This window comes from Echiichthys vipera (assembly GCF_963691815.1).
Source record: "Echiichthys vipera genome assembly, chromosome: 10".
In the NCBI taxonomy this organism is placed as follows: domain Eukaryota; kingdom Metazoa; phylum Chordata; class Actinopteri; order Perciformes; family Trachinidae; genus Echiichthys; species Echiichthys vipera.
Genome location: NC_139835.1, coordinates 12,770,991 through 12,788,933, shown reverse-complemented (window position 1 = coordinate 12,788,933; position 17,943 = coordinate 12,770,991). Strand labels below are relative to the sequence as shown.

The 17,943-nt window shown below is 38.4% G+C and overlaps 1 protein-coding gene across 2 annotated transcripts; it reads right to left on the bottom strand.

Annotated features, from left to right (window-relative positions):
• Window positions 1-4,516: 4,516 nt before the first annotated feature.
• Window positions 4,517-16,384, bottom strand: gmppaa (GDP-mannose pyrophosphorylase Aa). 2 transcript variants are annotated; one of them, XM_083922271.1, is made up of 13 exons: window positions 16,267-16,384; window positions 15,510-15,607; window positions 14,454-14,557; window positions 13,870-14,062; window positions 13,602-13,661; window positions 13,384-13,514; window positions 13,225-13,239; window positions 9,937-10,071; window positions 8,893-8,990; window positions 8,764-8,810; window positions 8,582-8,674; window positions 6,744-6,912; window positions 4,517-6,111 (listed from the first exon to the last, which is right to left on the bottom strand). In XM_083922271.1, exons 1-13 carry the CDS (start codon window positions 16,337-16,339, stop codon window positions 6,011-6,013), a joined length of 1,317 nt encoding a protein of 438 aa, XP_083778397.1. In that variant the 5' UTR covers window positions 16,340-16,384; the 3' UTR covers window positions 4,517-6,010. The 2 variants fall into 2 exon arrangements, with proteins under 2 accessions (XP_083778397.1, XP_083778398.1); XM_083922272.1 differs by lacking the exon at window positions 13,225-13,239.
• Between the last annotated feature and the right edge of the window lie 1,559 nt (window positions 16,385-17,943).

Genomic DNA, 17,943 nt, shown 5'->3' with positions numbered 1-17,943 from the left:
CACACAAACACACACACACACACACACACACACACACACACACACACACACACACACACACACACGCACACACACACACACACACACACACACACACACACACACACGAGGAAACAAAGACCAGGGGAGCTGTTTTTCTTTCTTTTTTTTTAAGTTTATTTCATTGATGTGTAGACATTGGTTCATTTTTTCAAGCCAAACATTATAATCAGTATGTTCATGGCTAAGTTGAATATGCATCATTGTCAACATCTCTGCATTTAAGCTGTAAAGGCTATAGGGAAATATGAATGCCTGTCTGTTTGTTTGGCTGTTTACAACACTTAAAAGAGTGGACTACTCCACTGATTTGGTATTGCATTCCTATAATGTTGTCAGATAAAGACATCTCTTTTTTATTCTTTCTTCTTGTCTTAACCTGTCACCTATATAGCCCCAATGCAACTTGGTCGGACATTTTGGTGCGTTCTGCTGTGTAATGTAGCCTCGAGCCACAGGCCTCAAGCAGAGCATGCATTCCTACCTTGTATGAGAACAGCCATTGTTTGATCTCCTGTTTCATATTTGAGGAACGACTCCACAGAGAACCTGGTGGGGAGCAGCTGAGGTAGGCAAAGGGGTGTATTGTTTATGTTCAGCAAAGTGGGCTTTTGTTTTCTGTGGTCATGGATCGCTTTAGAGAAACTAAAAGGAGCCTCAAGATGTCAAAGCACACGCAAAGAAATACAGATTTTGATAACGCAATTAAAAAAGCTTTAAAGCTTTCAAAGATCACCTCACTCAAGTGAAGAGTGTGACGAGTGGCACGGGAACTCCTCACAACCCATTTCAAACAATCCTTAAAAGCAAATACTGCAATGAAAGTGAGTGTCTGCATACCTTTTGATGAGACTTGTAGCCTTGAATTTAAGCCTACCAGTAACTAATTTCTGTAGTGTGAACAAAAAAAAACAACAACCAAAAAAAAAGAGCTGAATTCTGAAATTTGAGAGCTGTCTATTAAGAAAAAACACACCCTTATCTAAGATTCAAGGTTCTAACTGGAGCCACAGACCACCAGGAAACAAGGGTTGCAATCAATTGACCAGTTTATTTTCAGGGAATGATTTGATTGTTGATTGCATGATGATTGCCACGGTTCTAAACAAAGGAAGAAACAAATAACAATATATTGTCCAAAAAAATTATAAATCTAGCCCTCAAATCATGTATAACCATTTTAAAGTACCATAAACATTTGAAATAATGATCAACCAAACATAGACTTTGATTATCCATTAACCTTCTTAAGCACACCCTTATCCCAATAAAATAAATAAATGACTACTTTTTCAAAAGACACATGGCAAACATCTTCACAAACACTCAATGCAGGTGAAGGTGTATGGAAACAAAAGTGGCGTTTCCATTACAGTTGAATACCCGGTATAAAGCGAGTCTCCCTCGCCGAAATACCCCTAATTTGAATGTGAGCCCCTAAAGGCCGTTTGACTAGGATTTTGTTGTGCTCTGAAACTTTCCCAGCGGTCACATTTCAAATGGAACCTCGACTTTTACAGAGGATCAAGGCCTCTATTCAGAGTGGGAGGTGGTCCTACAAGTACATTGAACCACCACAGTGGTTTTAAAAGTTTCTAACACAAAGCCTGGGGCAGGCAGTTCATTTTTTGCTATGTTCAAAAAAATCCATAATAATCTTTCATTGTATTGTAATTCAAGTGTTCTGCCCCTCCTTTTGGCTCTGTTTTTAGGCTTTAGAAAATCTAACCTGTGACAGGAGACTTTGGCTAATCACAGGTCCACAGAGGCAGTGAAATGGACTTAAATTGATCAGATAGTCACTGCACTGAGGAAAAGAGGAGGTATTTTTGCTGGAAGGTGTGGAAAAACATGACATTACTTGTAAAAGCTAAGCTGAGGATGGCTGTCCAGTTCACGAAACGCAGACAATAACTAAAACTTGTTGCGAAGTGACAGTAACATTACAGGTTTAATATGTAATATCGCTTAGTGTTAGTAAACACACAACATTCAGAGTCTGTCTCTACTCCTCTCCTGGGGCCAGGGAGGTAGAGAGCACAGCATTGGTCGAGCAAGCGAGAGACTGAATGAAGAGAGTGAGCGCTGTTCGTGAGGACAGAATCAGTACAATAAAATGTTATTTTCTCGGTAGTTTCACGGTGGTAATGCACACACACATACATACATAGAGCCCTGCTTGAATGTGCTCACCCTGTGCAGTTATTGCCTGGGGATTAAACTCTCACATGGGCCAGGCCTTCATCCAGAAATGTCCCTGTCAGAGCAAACAGAAGATCCAGGCCGAGGGCAGTGTCTCTGCAGATAGACACCATTACACACTTGTAATAAGTCACAAGTGATAATTGAGAGGGATGTGCAAGAAGCATGGCTAGTTCCATGCCCTAACATCTTATTGCCTTCTAATCAACTCATAACTCTAACATGTGTCCTCACCAGAGATTCCTGTTAAAAACAGAATGCATCCAGCCACTGGAGACTTTGCCAGAGGCTAATAGAGACACTTTGGCTGTCCTCACGCTTCATTTACAGAAGACCTGTTCTATTGCCTGACTGCCCTTTGTTAAAGACAACCCCTGGCACAACAATGACTTGTTGGGTTATGGAAGCTGCCAGTGTAAAAGCTTGAAATAAGTAGCTAATATGTCATGAGAATACAACACCTTCAATATAATTCAGTCTGATCCAGCCGCCCTTCAACACTATACACAATACTTTTATTGAAGCTTTTGTGTGTCTAGTTTTTTAATCAAACAGAAGCAACTATATGGAGCTTTTAACTAGTTATGAAACAACTACAATTTAAAACTGATGCCTCTATGTGACCTACAAAAGCAAACACGACCATCAGTGAGAAGATTGACTATTTCTGTATTGTTAATCTTATAACCCTTCACCGGGTCCAATTCCCCATGAAATCAGACCAGATGATTAACAGCACACAGACTAGAAGAACTTTACATTTTCCTTGGCAATGCTTCCCAGGGAGTTATATGTTAGCCAGTTAAAAGGAAGCAGGATGAGATTTTTCTTTAGATAATTTTATCTTTGGTGTCATGACGGATACTGGGGCAGGATCAACAAAGAGAAAAAGGAAGTAATTAGTCAGAGAACAAAAAGCTAAAAGGTGATAACAGTGATAGAGCACAGGCAGAAATAAAAGTCAACCTTAGTCGGTCATTTAACAGATGTAGAGAATTGTGGGATTTGAACGGATGCAAAATAAATACATTTAAAAAAAGGGAAATATTATTCATTTTGATTATTGAATACATGGAAATGAGAAAAAAGTAAACCTTATTTAAGCAAATATGTATTTTGATTTTGCAGATTTAGATTTTTGCTTTGTGAGTATGTGTGTGTATGTTTATATGTATAATATGTTTAAATGTATATAAAGTAAGTAAATTATTTCATTTATTTAAGTATAAGTAAATATACTTTTAATCAAATATATGTTTAATCATAAGTAAATATGTTGCGTTTAAACAGTCAAAACTTTGATGTTAGGATGGGCTAATAAAAGCAAGTTGCTTCAGCCCAATCCTTTTTTTGGTTGAAATTGTCAAAATATTATGTCATTTTATTTATTTTTTATTTTATTTAACATCTGATGTATAACCAAAAATAAAATTAATTCCTTCATTCAAAACCGATCCTGAATTAGCCCTCTTTCTCCTTAACCGGTACTAAATTTGCATTTTATTTACGAAATTGACCTTCATTGAAAGACGTGGTTTTACATCAATATGTGAATTTATGTTGGTGGCCAAATCAAAGCTAGATAACTGACTTATTATGTAACATTTTATGTTGGCTTATTACCGAGCTAATTTGTTATTGCTGTCGGCTTTATTATGAAGACATAACATTGTAGGTCTTGATAACTTAGCTTTATCAACAAAATTACTATTACGGCTGTTAGTTGTAGCCTTGTGTATGAACAGCACTATGACAAAGTTGACTTTGTTTTCATAGTCACATTAGTTATTAATCAGTCACAATCAGTCACAGTAAAAACATACTCACAAATAGAAACATTACGTCAATGCTATGCATCCTGCAAACAGCTGTTTTAAAGAAAAAAAGAATTAAAAACAAGTTTGCATGCATTTTACTGAAACATAGAGTGCATGCAGTGTTTCCTGTGGAGATGCTTAGTGACCAGCAAAAAAAAAAGTATAGATAACTGCAGCACAAATGGGGTTTTGGACTTTTACTATATGCCCCACTCTGGATTCAAACATTTCTTGGACAGAAAAAAAAGGCAATCTGATGTAATATGGTGTAAAACATTGTTTATTTAAGTAAACACTGCATACTAGTATGACATTTTCTTCATTTTTCTCAGCTTGTGACTTCAGATTGCACAGACTAGTATTGCCAATGCCGCTGTTTTGTTTTATTACACGACTTTGTTGAATATTCGATTCTGAACAGTCAATTAGAGCATTTTACGGCCTGTTATTTCTGAATATCGTAACGCTGCTATGAAAACAGGCCATTGCTATTTTGACCATGGACTCTGGAGGACAATTTTTTTAATCAACATAATAATTTGTAAATCACTATTTTGAGTCAAATTATTGATTTCTTTAGTAAGTAGCTACGTAATAAGCGGGATATTGTAGACTGAGCAGGTCATTTTTGCTAATTAAACCACTTCAGGGTGATTCAAGACAGTATATGTTTTTCTCAAATTGTAATATTAATAAATGATTAATCAGAAAATCTCTAGCTGTCAGGTGTTAACAATGAATGTAACAGGCAACCTACAAATGGGGAATCAAGAATGAAATCAACCTTTTCAAAAAAAATCTATCACAAAAACATAAGGAGCAGAGAAGCCAAAATATGTGAGTGGAAAGCCTATTGGATCCCATGAGTTTTCATGTGAAGAGCATGGGGGCTTTAGCCCGACTGTTGGACCTCCCACCAAAAGGACACTGTAATGGGGGGCCCTAGACTGGCACAAGGCAGTAAGGCACCTGAATCAACAATGGAAAGCACAGGCACCTACATGAAAAAACAGAAATAAACTATATCAAAAATAAAAGTAGATTCACTTGTTTTTCCCTTTCACTGGAGGGTAGACTATGAAGAGACTTGATTAAAATATATTATGCAGTAGTTCCTGTATCACAATTTACATCGCGCCTTAATAGACACTCTCTTTGCAATAATTGGAACAAAAGTGCTGAAGTGATCATGAGTGCTCGAGGGCTTAATAAGTAAATGTTAATGTGCTGTATCCATGAATTGGAACAGCTTCTCCAGTGATTGCGGATGCACAATTTAGGCATCTGCTGTTGCTGCTTATATCAGCTGAGTCTCAAGGCCCCCTGCTAAGTTCACATTTTAAAAAGGCTACATTACTTGATTGCAATGTAAATCTCAAGCCCGCTGATTTATTTAGTTGGAAGCCAATTTTTGAGACAAACAAAGAAAATGCTAAACTGTTTTAATCAGAGCTCCACATAAATAATCACCTCTAAAAATTAACACAGTCAGTAGGCAGGATTTTTTATTTTGTAATAACTCCTCTTCTCACGCTGAAGTAACACGTCTTAAGTTTGTGAAGGATGCCCTTGAGAAAACAGGGCGTGGTTGTCTTTCAGCTTTGTTTTTAACATCAAATTATAACATCCAAGCAAATATATTACACTAGTGTCTGCGGTAATTTTACAGTTCAGTAAAGTTAATAAAAAAACAATATAAACCTCCAGCATGACAGCACTTTTCAAGGTCAATCAACATGCATGATTAGCCCCTCTACTCTTGCTGACACCCAATGATGCATAAAGGCTCGAGGACAAATATATAAAAATCTATCTTTCAAAACTATATAATGAATGCCCCATATCTTCACTTTTGACATCTTATATACAGTAACTCAGAGGCAGTGTCGGCGTGCGTCCAGCTGCATCCTTCATCAGTGACAGTGAGTGGACAGAAGCGTGAAGAAGATTAACTAGAGAATAATTTGGTTTTTGAAGCTGCGGTTGAGGTCTTTGTGCGGGAGGACGATAGAGTTGAGTACAATCACCTCGGAGGGGATGGTCACGTTACAACCTGATGAGGAAAAAGCTATTATTAATATTCATATTTAAACTGGGTAGTGTATACAGCACAGATGACACAATACATTATATAATATAAATATTACATATTTCTGGTTTATTTGAAATGAAGAAAAAGAACCCTCAAGAGTAGAACTGTGATAAAACAGAGAAAATCAAATATTAATAGACTATAATAGACAAAGACCCTCTAGTATTGGATGCACTGTTTTGACAGGTGACCTCTGGGAAGTATAATGCAAAAACAATAAACACTTAGCAGCACTAAGGTGGAGATAATGACATGTATAATTCAGTAATGCTTTCTGTATATTTATCGAGCCATGTTGGCCACTTATTGTTAGAAAATGTAAAGAGAAATGCACACACAAATATGTCAAATTACTATTCAAATACATGCTTGAGACAACAACTGGGACGTATCCCAGCATTGGGCCCAGAAGTAACCCTTGTCTAAGCAACCAAAATTTAGAAAATGCAAGCATTTCCCTCATTAATCTTATAACTTTTCCTTTCTGAAAAGAACTTTTGAAAAATGCTCAAGAGAAAAATACAATTACGATACTGAATATAATGAATATTTAACAATGCATTGGAGGAATGCAAGTGTCAGAGCATGCTTACCGAGAATTGTAATTGAGGGTGTGAGCTTTCCATCTCTGAAGAGGGTCTCGCTGTCAATCTTTGCGAAGGGATCATTGGGGTTTGGGTCACTTGGGGTTCCTTCTACTCTTGCCCACTTGCCAATAGTGCTGTCCCATCCCACAATGCTGTTCAAAACACAGCAGTGATCCTACAGGAAAAATTCAAAGGGTTTTAGTTATCCATATGTGCAGTGTTAGATGATGTTCCTACATGTGAATAAACAGTGAGCGTGGCAAAATCAGAGTACGTATAATTTCAGAGTAGAAACAGGTAGTGTTTATTTATATGTATAGTTCCACTAACAAATTGTCCTTTTAGACAGTACGTAGTGAAAGTCAATAAGTCACCCGCATTCGAAATCCATTTTGGAGACACCCAGTCATCACCGGAGACATGATGGGATTAAATTATGCCAGCCAAATCGTTAAGAATGACATCTTTGTGAGAGGCACAGGCAACAATATTTCTGGTGTGACAGAAGAGCTTAAAGATAAATTCTAGACAAAGTCACTGCTGAAGTGTGGATAATGTTTCTAATAAAATGTTAAGATGTCAGCAGCAGTGAATGGGCAGATAAATTTGCCTTCAGCTCACTCAGTTTGAGTTCCAGTTTAATTACAAAATGAAACTCAGACTGAGGTTAATATTTTCAGCAAATCTGCTGTTCCCATTAATGAGAGATTTCAATGTCTTTTTTTGATTATAAAGCAGGTCTAGGTGCTATATAAATACTGTGGAAATGTCAAAACGCTCAATCCACAGAGAAATGCACACAGCCCGTATTCCGAAACTGTGCCTTTTAACGAGCCGTCAGCACTGCTGTACGGTTGTGATGTCACAACTAATGTGTGTATATACAGAATACCTATATATAGTGTCATTTGAAACACTGAGTGAACGGTGTTTCCACCAGGCAACCAGTAACAACACTAGACACACAAGTCTATTTCAAGTTCTATCTGAACAACAACAATATCAGGAATGTTCAGGATGTTCTGACTATAACCTGCAAATATTTATAACAGACGCTGTAGTCTTTGCACATTTCCCAGCTCAATGTTCTCAAATGTACTTAACACTGAAACGATGCTTCCATCTGACACTAAAACCGAGGCTTACTTCATTAGTGGCAGTTTCATTAGAAGCATTTCTTTTTTCTCGCATAGGATCCTATTTCGTCGCCCACATGTGCTGCAGCAGAGAAAAGACTTTAATATTGACAGATGTACATGAAGCCAAAAAAGGTATTTATGTGCCGCTTTGGCCGGGACAATGAAGCAGGACATGTTGCTTTTTGAATACAGCATTGGACGGAAAAGTAGCGGGGACTTGGGCTCAATGTGCCCTATCAACCGGAAAATTGTTGATCGTCGAGAGCAATTATCTCTATTATTTACTTGTGATCAACTTGGCCTTGGCCCTGTATTTGCTAAATGTCCTTGTTTCGTCGAACATTTGTTGTATAGCTTGAGGTTTAGGCTGCCCGTTAGATTGATCCTGGTATTGTTTGTGAACTTCTCGATGGCGGTTCTTAATTTGAGTGATCAAATTGTATCAAAACATCTATAGAATAGTGCTTAATTACAGTATTAGAACAGAAGTATTTCTTTTAACACAAATTTAATTTATCTTTTTACTTTATATCATTTTTTATGTACCGAGCGCTTACATATATATATATTTGCATTTAGCAATTCCCGTGTCTTTTTTCACTGTGAAAAACAGTCCAGACCGCGGACATTGCTTTACCTTTGTCTTCGGCATGTAAATTCTGTGCTGTCTCACAAAGTCTATTTCACTATTTCACAGGGGCTCACCTGAAGAGTTGCACCATGAAGGATGACGGATTCTCGAACTCTGACCCCAGCACCAATAGTCACTCCAGTGCCAATGGAGACATTGGGACCCAACTGGAATAATAAAGGAAAAACAAAAGTAAGACATGCCACCTGTTTAAGGCACCTGTTCAATTCTATGTATTTAAGGTGTCAAATTTTACCATAGCAGAGGGGTCAATGTTGGCTGTAGGATGAATATAGACATTACCTAGCGAAATGAGAAAAGGTATGATTAGATTTGTCTCCAATATAAGAAAGGAACAAAGCTACAGATGATTGATGAATCTTACCACTTATTTTGGGCCCTCCCTCCTTATTTGAGGTAAGTCTTTCAGGATGAGTAGTGTGATACTGGTTAAGGTACAACCGACTGGCATAGATTGCAGACCTGGGAAAAACAACAAACATCAATATCTCACTGTGTCTTTTTGATAAGGGCAAGAATGTATTGTTTTGGTGTTCAAAACACATTTTAAATGTTAATAGCTTCAGAAAGAATAGGGCTGTAGTCAACCAAAGAAATTCTTGGTGGAATGAAATTCTAGCTGCTCTTGAACCAATCGATTGGGCGATGGGGGGGAAAAAACCCTGCACTTTATCTTTAGATGAACTAAATCACCCACACTGCACTGAGAGCACTTTACCTCATAGCATTTTGTGTCCACCAAAGCGTTTTCACCTGTTTTTTTCTTTTTTTAAATTCTTCTTCTACACTCTGCTACAAACACCAGCAGTGACAAGCTGCTGAGCATCTATTCTGCATTGAGCAGTGCACGTTTGGATTTTTTTCAGGTATATATCGGTCCTCTCCCCCTATGAGCTCGAGCCTTCCCTTCATCTAGAGCAGGTATTCTACCTTACTGTATTGTGCCGACATTTTTACATCCGCGGATGCACGGCAAAGGAAATCTCGCACAAGATTGTAAGACTCGCAGGATCAAGGGATCTTGACTGGAAACAACGATTGTGATCTCTGCTGGGCTTTTTCAGAAGTGCGTCTGGCATTTTCAGCTGGGATAAAATGCTCTCATGGACACGGCCTTTTAGAAGTAACACCAGCGATTGTCTGTCTAATGAGAATGTGGCCGGACAAGAGAATATTGACCAAACAATCGACCGACCAACCAACCAGAAGATGTCAGCTAATATAAATACAGTGGCGAGATGAGCTCAAAATGGACACATTTATTTTTTCTAGATACTATTGAAGCCTATATGTATTACAGTCCATTGTTTCGGTTTCTTCCTTCAACCTTTTTACAGGCTACCGGGTTGTCACAAAGACACATTTTTGTCCTGTTGAATGTGACAGCATGTATGACATGTGCACTCACCCTGCAGATTTAATCTGGCTCCAGAAGCTGAGGGTTTTATAGACGTACAGCTTGCCCTGCCCTGCCAGGGCAGTAAAAATGTCCTGCTCCAGCCTGATGGCCTCTGCTCGGTGCCAGCCGTTGGTTGGCTCCTCTCTGCAAGAGACAGAGCATCAGTTTATGGCACTGAGTTCCAAACCAGAGCCAGGGGCATCATTTATTATAATACAATTTATGCACAAAGTTAGAGGTTAAAATGAAATCCAAGAAAAATAGATATTAACTTATAAAATACACTGCCATTATGTTGATATTTTCTCTCTTTTTTTGAAGAATACTAAGAAAATGATGAAATACTGCAAGGGTTCTCCCTCTACAGCCCACACGTACCCATTTTAAATCTCTAGTGACCAACTCTGCCATTCTCTTGACTATCTAATGAACAATTTAAATATAAAATATGTGTTGTATTATAATTTTCTTGCACTATAAATCATGCCAGCAAAGAAAATAACAATACTTAAAGAACTGAGGATGAGTTTGCTTTCTCTTTACAATTCTATTTTTTTTTATATAATTCTAAAATATCCAGTTATGTGCAAAACTAACCCACTGGCACCATTACCTCCAAAGTTGTCTAAATGCCAAAGAAAAACAAGAATGTATTGCCCTCTAATCCAACCCTTCATAGAATTAAAAGAGAGCCGTGGATTAAAATGCATCAGTGATGCTAACTTTGATGGTGTCAGTGCTGGGTTGATTACCTAGTGATCTAAAACTTAAGTAGAAGAGTCTACATGTTCCATATTAATCAGGGTCTCTGGCATAGTGTATTGTGAGAGCCCCGAGATGAAACAGGGTGTTAAATATTGATGAAAAGAATATTTTAAAAGACTGCACCGATAATCGAAAGTTTTACCAAAAAGGAGGGGATGTGGTTAGAGGCAAAGTGCTGCCCTAGAGATTTAGCAGTATAACCCTTCTCATTGCTATCAAGTTTATCTGATGGGTTCAACACTTTTGCTGATTCAGTAACAAGCTTGATTTAAGTGCTATTGATGTGAGCAGCCGAATTATGCACAGTGTGGTTTAGGTCAGCTACACCACAGTGGACATTTCCAAACACAAAAAGTGAAAAAAAACACAAGTGTCAAATCAAAAATACATCCATATATCGATCCCATGTCTTATTATGGCTTCTGTGAGGGACCAGGGTGCAGTCTGTCCACATGCACATTTAGGCTGTGATTAGACAAGAAGTCAGAAGAAAAGCACAGCTCAGAGAGTAGCAACTAACAAATGGAGCAAAACGTCAGATACGAGACCATTACATAACTCTCACTGGCAACTGTGTAACATAAAGTTTCATTAACTGAAAGCTATGTACTATCTTACTCTTTGATAGCCAACCTCAAGAAACAACAGAGGAAACTTCGAAGTAAATAAAAATATAAGTGAGAAAGTCAGTTAAGTGCTTGCCCTTAAGAAGATGAACAGGCCGTTGCAAAATGCAGGATGCAGTGTTTAATACTCAGGAGAGCAAGTTACAATGGGGTTATTTTTTAAACCAGACAAAGGATGTCTTTTTTACCTACAGATATGTTATCGCAAGTGAATTTTGTCTTTACTCTATAACTTAAGGCAAAAGTTTGACATTTTGGTAAAATGGTATTTCCTCTCTGACAGAGTGAAATGAGAAGATTGATCCTCTTAGTCATTATGGTCCTACTCTCTGGAATACTCTACCATACAAACTAAGATCGGCTACAACAGTTTCTTCTTTTAAAAGCAGACTAAAAACATATATCTATATACTAAATGTGTGGTTAATGGGTAAAACAGTATAATTGTTATTATTCCCTTTTTTTAATACTAATAATACCTCTTCATCTTATTCACTTTTCACTATAAAACCTTCTTATATATGTTTTTATGGTATCTGTTATGTTTTTTATATATAATTTCTTATCCTATATGTTCTAATCTTATATGATTTTGTCATGCGCTATCTTAGCCTATTTCAATTTATTTAAAGTACATTGAGTCTATACCTGTCGTATCAAATGTGCTAGATAAATCAACTTGACTCATATCTGTCCATTAAATATAAAGCTACAGCACAAATACTGGAAACCGCTCGTAGAGCTTATATGATATTATTATATAATAATATTTCCATATTGTAGTCAGCGGATATCTGGTCCAAGACTTCCTCCCCCGAGCGCCATAATTGTTTATGGTCTGATTAGCAACTAAAGAGGCCGTAATGGTGTTGGCTTTGAGAGATGGTATCATCAGATTATTATTTAATCTGCATATGAATGCAGATAAAAATAATAAGAAAAAGCTAATGAAAAGCTAAATCATTGTCAGACAAAAGCCTGTGCGTTCAGTGATTGCATAACCGCCAGTGTTCCGCCTCTTCTGCTCCCCACACGGACTGTTTACCTGCATGCAACCAAACCCTGCTCAGACGTGATCGTTAAATATCACTTGGAACTACAAATAGAAACCAGACTGCTTCCGCTACCCAAATCTTGTCCCGTTGCTTACAGATTCTGTATTCCTTTGCAGAAACTGATTAAAGAGTAACAAAATGCACCTACAAACACCTCTAAGGTTCACTTATAAGCATATCTCTTAGTTTGTGAATCTGTACAAAAACCAAGGTGTAATCATAGATTGTATGTAGGTTATGTCACAGACTGTCTCTTTACTCTGAGCAGTAGCAAGACAACCAAGAAATAGTCCAGCACATAAACCACTGTAAAATAACAAATTGCAATTTTTGCCCTTTTGGTTTTCTATTGATTAAACAAACAAGTGTTAATTAATGGTCCCAGTAGGCAGATTTTTTTTTACCCTTGGACAGAGGCATGCTAGCTAGTTGCCCATTTCCAGTATTTGTGCTAAGCTAAGCTAATTGCTGGCCATAGCTTCGTGTTTACAAAACAGATATGACATTAATCTTCTCATCTAACCTCGCCGATAGAAAGTAAATAAGCATGTTAACCAAAATGTCAAACTATTCATTTAAGCTTTGACAGGCAAAGACCATGTAGTGCCTGTTTCAAGGACAAAATTCACCAAAAGACACAAAAAAACACATCATTAAATAAAAAACAAGATGTTTGCACAGTGAGAAGTTCATAATTTGGCGAAAAAAAAGTGCACGGAAAAAGGGCACAGGCAACATTCACAAAAGCACCCTGTGCAATCCCAGCCTTATCATGAGTTGTCTTTCTACAGCTCACACCATACACTAAGTGCTCTATTACTACGCCGTGCAGCCTAAATGCACCGACTTACCCATCGTATGGATATCTGATGATTGTGTGAGCAAACAGAAATCACAGCAGGGAGAAGAAAGGAAGGAAAAAGGACAAATGAAGAGAACCAAAGAAATGGAATAAATGGTATTCATACACTCCCACACACAGATCCCCATAAGGGAGAGCTTCAACTCACAACAACATGTCCTGTTGGTTCTTCTGGAAAACGGTGCCGATGTGCTGGAAGATTTCTGGGTTAAAGAGGTATATGCCGCAGTTTATGATATCGCTCACAAATGTGCTCGGCTTTTCCACATAATGCAAGACCTGAATGGAAAAGAGGAGTAGTTGTTATTTCAAGGTGAAATAGTAATAAGTGACTGTTAAGGAATTTAAGATAGAAAGGTTAAATACCTCATTTGTTTCCTCGTTTTCAACAATACAGCCATAATTCATGGATTGCTTTCTGTTTGCCTGGTGAGAGAAAAACAGGAATAAAATTAAGGATGCATCAAATTTTGACATCTAAAAACCGAGATATGATATTTCCTCATGTTCAGCATTCTATAAACCTAAATACAATGAATAAATAAAAACAGAAATAAAAGATTTAGGAGTTATTTTTACTACATTTTATAAAAGTTTTATCAAAGAAAGTAATAAGTCCATAAGTAAATCTCACAGTTGTTCCAAGGATAACAAAGCTGTTTGGTTCTCCATGTTCCTTCTGGAAGCTGAGCATCTCTGTGAGAGGAAACGCTGAGCAAACATCAGCATTAAGAACAAAGAAAGCCTCTGGACTGCCAGAAACAATCTGATCTCTGAAGTGATAGATGCCGCCTCCGGTGCCAAGGGCTGCATACTCCTGCAAATACCTGTGGTGCAGAGTCAGGAAGAATAGTATACCTGCAGGCATTCAGCAGGACAGAGCAGGGAAAGCACCACCACTTGTACAAATATAATATACTAAATACTTAAAAAGAAGAAGCAATTAAACAAAGAAATGTTTTCAAATACCATTAAAGTTCAGAGCTTCTGAGAAACAGAAACATTTTTCAAACTGGCGTCTATTCTTCACTGAATGATGTGTAATTTAAAAAACAGAAAGGAGTTCTGCAGTAAACTGTCAAAACTGTCCCTACCCCCTTACACAGCATAAGAAGTTAATAAGTCATTTCTACAAATGCTCCGTATGCAAGAAACTATCTCTCTTAGTGAGGTAGCTAAGATCTCTGTTGTTTACCTGTGTTGAGCTCTGTTGTTTACCTGATGGAAATTTTGAACTCCTGCTGTGCATTACATAGGAATCTGGTCAGTTCTTCATTGGGCTGATAAAAGCCGATGAGCAAAATCTCCTTCATATTCGGTACCTTGTGACACAAAAGATATTTATTATTGGACTGATTTCATTACGGGCTGCTGCTGTGTGCTGCATCACAGCCCACAGGGAAATAAATTATTAACACCACTCAGCAACTAAGCAGACATGCTCTTTACTATTTTAATTTAACCCTAATTTATAACTCTTTACTAACACTCTAACTGGAATATAAAGGGTATTTACAGCGTTACTTTAGCTGCCAGAATCGCCCTACATTGTATACTTTTGTTAAAACTCCGCTGCACAATGAATATAATTATGGATGGATTACTGAATGGGCTGACCGGGCAAAGGCCCAGGGGCCCTGACTCTTTATACACACAATGACCAAAAATGACCACATAGAGCAAGGGTGTCAAACTGATCCAGTAAAGGGCCGTGTGGCTGCAGGTTTTCATTCCAACCAATCAAAAACACACCTGGTCCAACAAATTAACTGTGTGAAGACAGTTCAGGTGATTGAGTAAGTTGAGTCAGGTGTGTTCCTGCTTGGTTGGAATGAAAACCTGCAGCCACAGAGGCCCTTTACTGGATCAGTTTGACACCCCTGACATAGAGACAAAATGACTATAGGGATGCGAAACAATGACAAAGAGGTGCTAAATGGCTGAAAATAGACAAAAAACGACCACATAGAGATAAAAAATATGAAGACAAAGACACACAAAATTATTGAAAAAAGAAAGAAACGTAAAATGCAATACCGCCACAAAAAGATGCAAAACAATCACAGAAATGAAAAACAATTGCGCAGACATACGAAACAACTTCAAAATATGTGCACAATGACCACAAAGAGACCAAAAATGACTACAATACAACTAAAAGTAGACTCTTTGAATGTGGGTGTCTTGTGTGGGGGGGGGCCTCTTACATGCCTGTGCCCCAGGGGCCCATTCTCTCATAACCGTCCATGACTGTGGCATTGCAATGACACTCACCTTGGCACAGGCCTCAATGTGATGCTGCAGCATGGGCACACCAGCTACAGGAAACAAGGGTTTGGGCACTTCAAATGACAGCGGCCTGAACCTGGTGCCTGCAAAGCCATGTCAAGGATTACTTGCAAATCAGATTACAATGCAGTTCATTCTTCCCTCATCATGTCAGCTGTGCTCCAAAACTTAGAGCCCTTAACTGGATTATAGTGGCATTTGTGAATGCCCGTCTTTATGGACAATAAAGTGTTAAGCTTTAGGGGTTTGGGGATACACAGAAGTGACCACCAGGCACTTGGTTTGCACTAAACTCATCTTTATATTATTAACTGCATGGTGGACTGATATATGCCGAATTGAAGTGTGTCCTAAAACCACGATTGAATGCATTACATCACTTATTCTTATAGTAAATCAACAAAAATAATAAAATACATGTTTGTTTTTTCAGTGGAGTACGTTCACTTGCCACGATGGCTCTGATAGGCAATGGGCGACAATAGCAGGTAGGGTTAAATAAAGCAGTTCCAGCTGTTAACTGTCAACGCTACCTGCACTGTTGTTATTTACATGTTGTCAGTTAGTGTTGTGGTCTTACAAATATCCCGCTTGTGTGTGAAATGTTGTTGTTTTGTTTGTGTAGTGCCACGTCAGTCATAAACAAGCTCAGCGGCTCTTTACAGTACTTGTTAGCCTTAGCAACCTAGCTTCGCTTTAACCAAGCACAGCTGCAACACGACAACGACGGTTATATTCTTACCTTTCTGGGGGCCTCCGATTAAAATAACCGCCTTCAACATCTTGACAGAGAGGCTGTGATTTGTGACTGACATGTCCTGACTGAAGACTGCACCTGTAGCTGCTGACTGAGTATTTCCGTCTCCACTTCCGCCTTGTGACGTCGCCGGGGTCGGAGTACAAACAAGGAGCGGAGCACAGTTAATGAAACGGACTGGAGGAGCTTGTAAAGACGCGTCGTTTGGATTTTGAGGAGACGATGAGAGGTGTTGACTGCATATAAAGAGTAAGAAGCCTAACGCTCATTATAGTAGCTGTTATTTAAGAACATTCGCTATCCGTGGGCCTATTTAATGATCAGGAGACAGCAAAGCATCACTGAAAAAACAAAAAAACTGGCTAATAATAGAGACCTAATTCAGAAAAAACGTAGATAAAACATAAAACAACAATCTTTAAACTTTCCAGGTGAATTTATTCATGACTACTAGAGACTATTTCTTGAAACCAGCACCAACTCATTTCAATACATTTGAGTTATGTGCATAATCAAATAGTTCCTTCTTCATTTCAAGGATTAAGAGATTATTGGCTTTGAGATTCAGCATTTTTCCAGATTATTGCAATCTTCTTTTTTTTTTTTTTATCCGAATGCAGATCAAATAAACTAGAGACCATCTGCAGCATCTACGGGATCACACAATAGACTGTAAAGACTGTTTAATGATGCAGTCTGTATCATCTCTCCTGCATCTAGAAGCACCATTGGGGTCAGAGGTGGATTAATGCACAGGCTGGCCTAGGCTGCAGCCTAGGGGCCTTGTGTGTGAAGGATTGGCCAGACTATTTAAAAAAAAAATTTTTTTTTTTTCTACAGTGGGTAAAAAACTTGCCTCCTATAAGGGCCCTTAGAATTTTTTTAAAAAATTAATTTGTTGATTGGATAGATATGTGACACATTTACCCAATCAGCTGCCATTATGTGGTTCTTAAGGTCAGCTTTGTTGTCAAATGATACGTCACTCACTGTTACTAGATAGTAGAGCGGCAAAATGTCAGAAAGGAAATGTGATAGCAGAGCACGAAAAAAAAAAGCACAACGACTGAAAGAACAGCGAGGCCAAGATCTACTGAAAAAAATTCCTACATTGACAGGATTTTTCTAGTGTGGACTCTTCTTCTGTTCTAGCGGGTTTATTTCTGATAACGCATGATTAATTATGTGGGGGGCCCAAACAAACAGTAGCTTAGGGGCCCCTGACCACCTTAAACTGCCACTGATCGGGGTCCTGAAGAAATTCTACCTCTGAAATAATCAGAGCCAATAGACAGACTATTTGACCATTAACAAGATACAAATATAACAATCTAACATAAACCATGGATTCCAAAATGGAGACCATACAAAAATCAATCCAGCTCAATGTGGACCCTGATGGTGCCTCTAGACCATGGGTGTCAAAGTCAAGGCCCGCGGGCCAGATCCGGCCCACGGATGAATTATCTTGGCCCCCGGGATGATGTTTGATTAGTATTAGAACCGGCCCGCACGCCACAGCCGCCTGCTGGTGTTTTTCACGCACCAAAACTACATTACCCACATTGCAACGGTAGCCTGCGAACTCACTGCAGCACCGCAAGTGGGCCGCCTCAACTTTCAGCACCCCCCCTCCCCAATAATGGCTAAACCGAAGGGGTG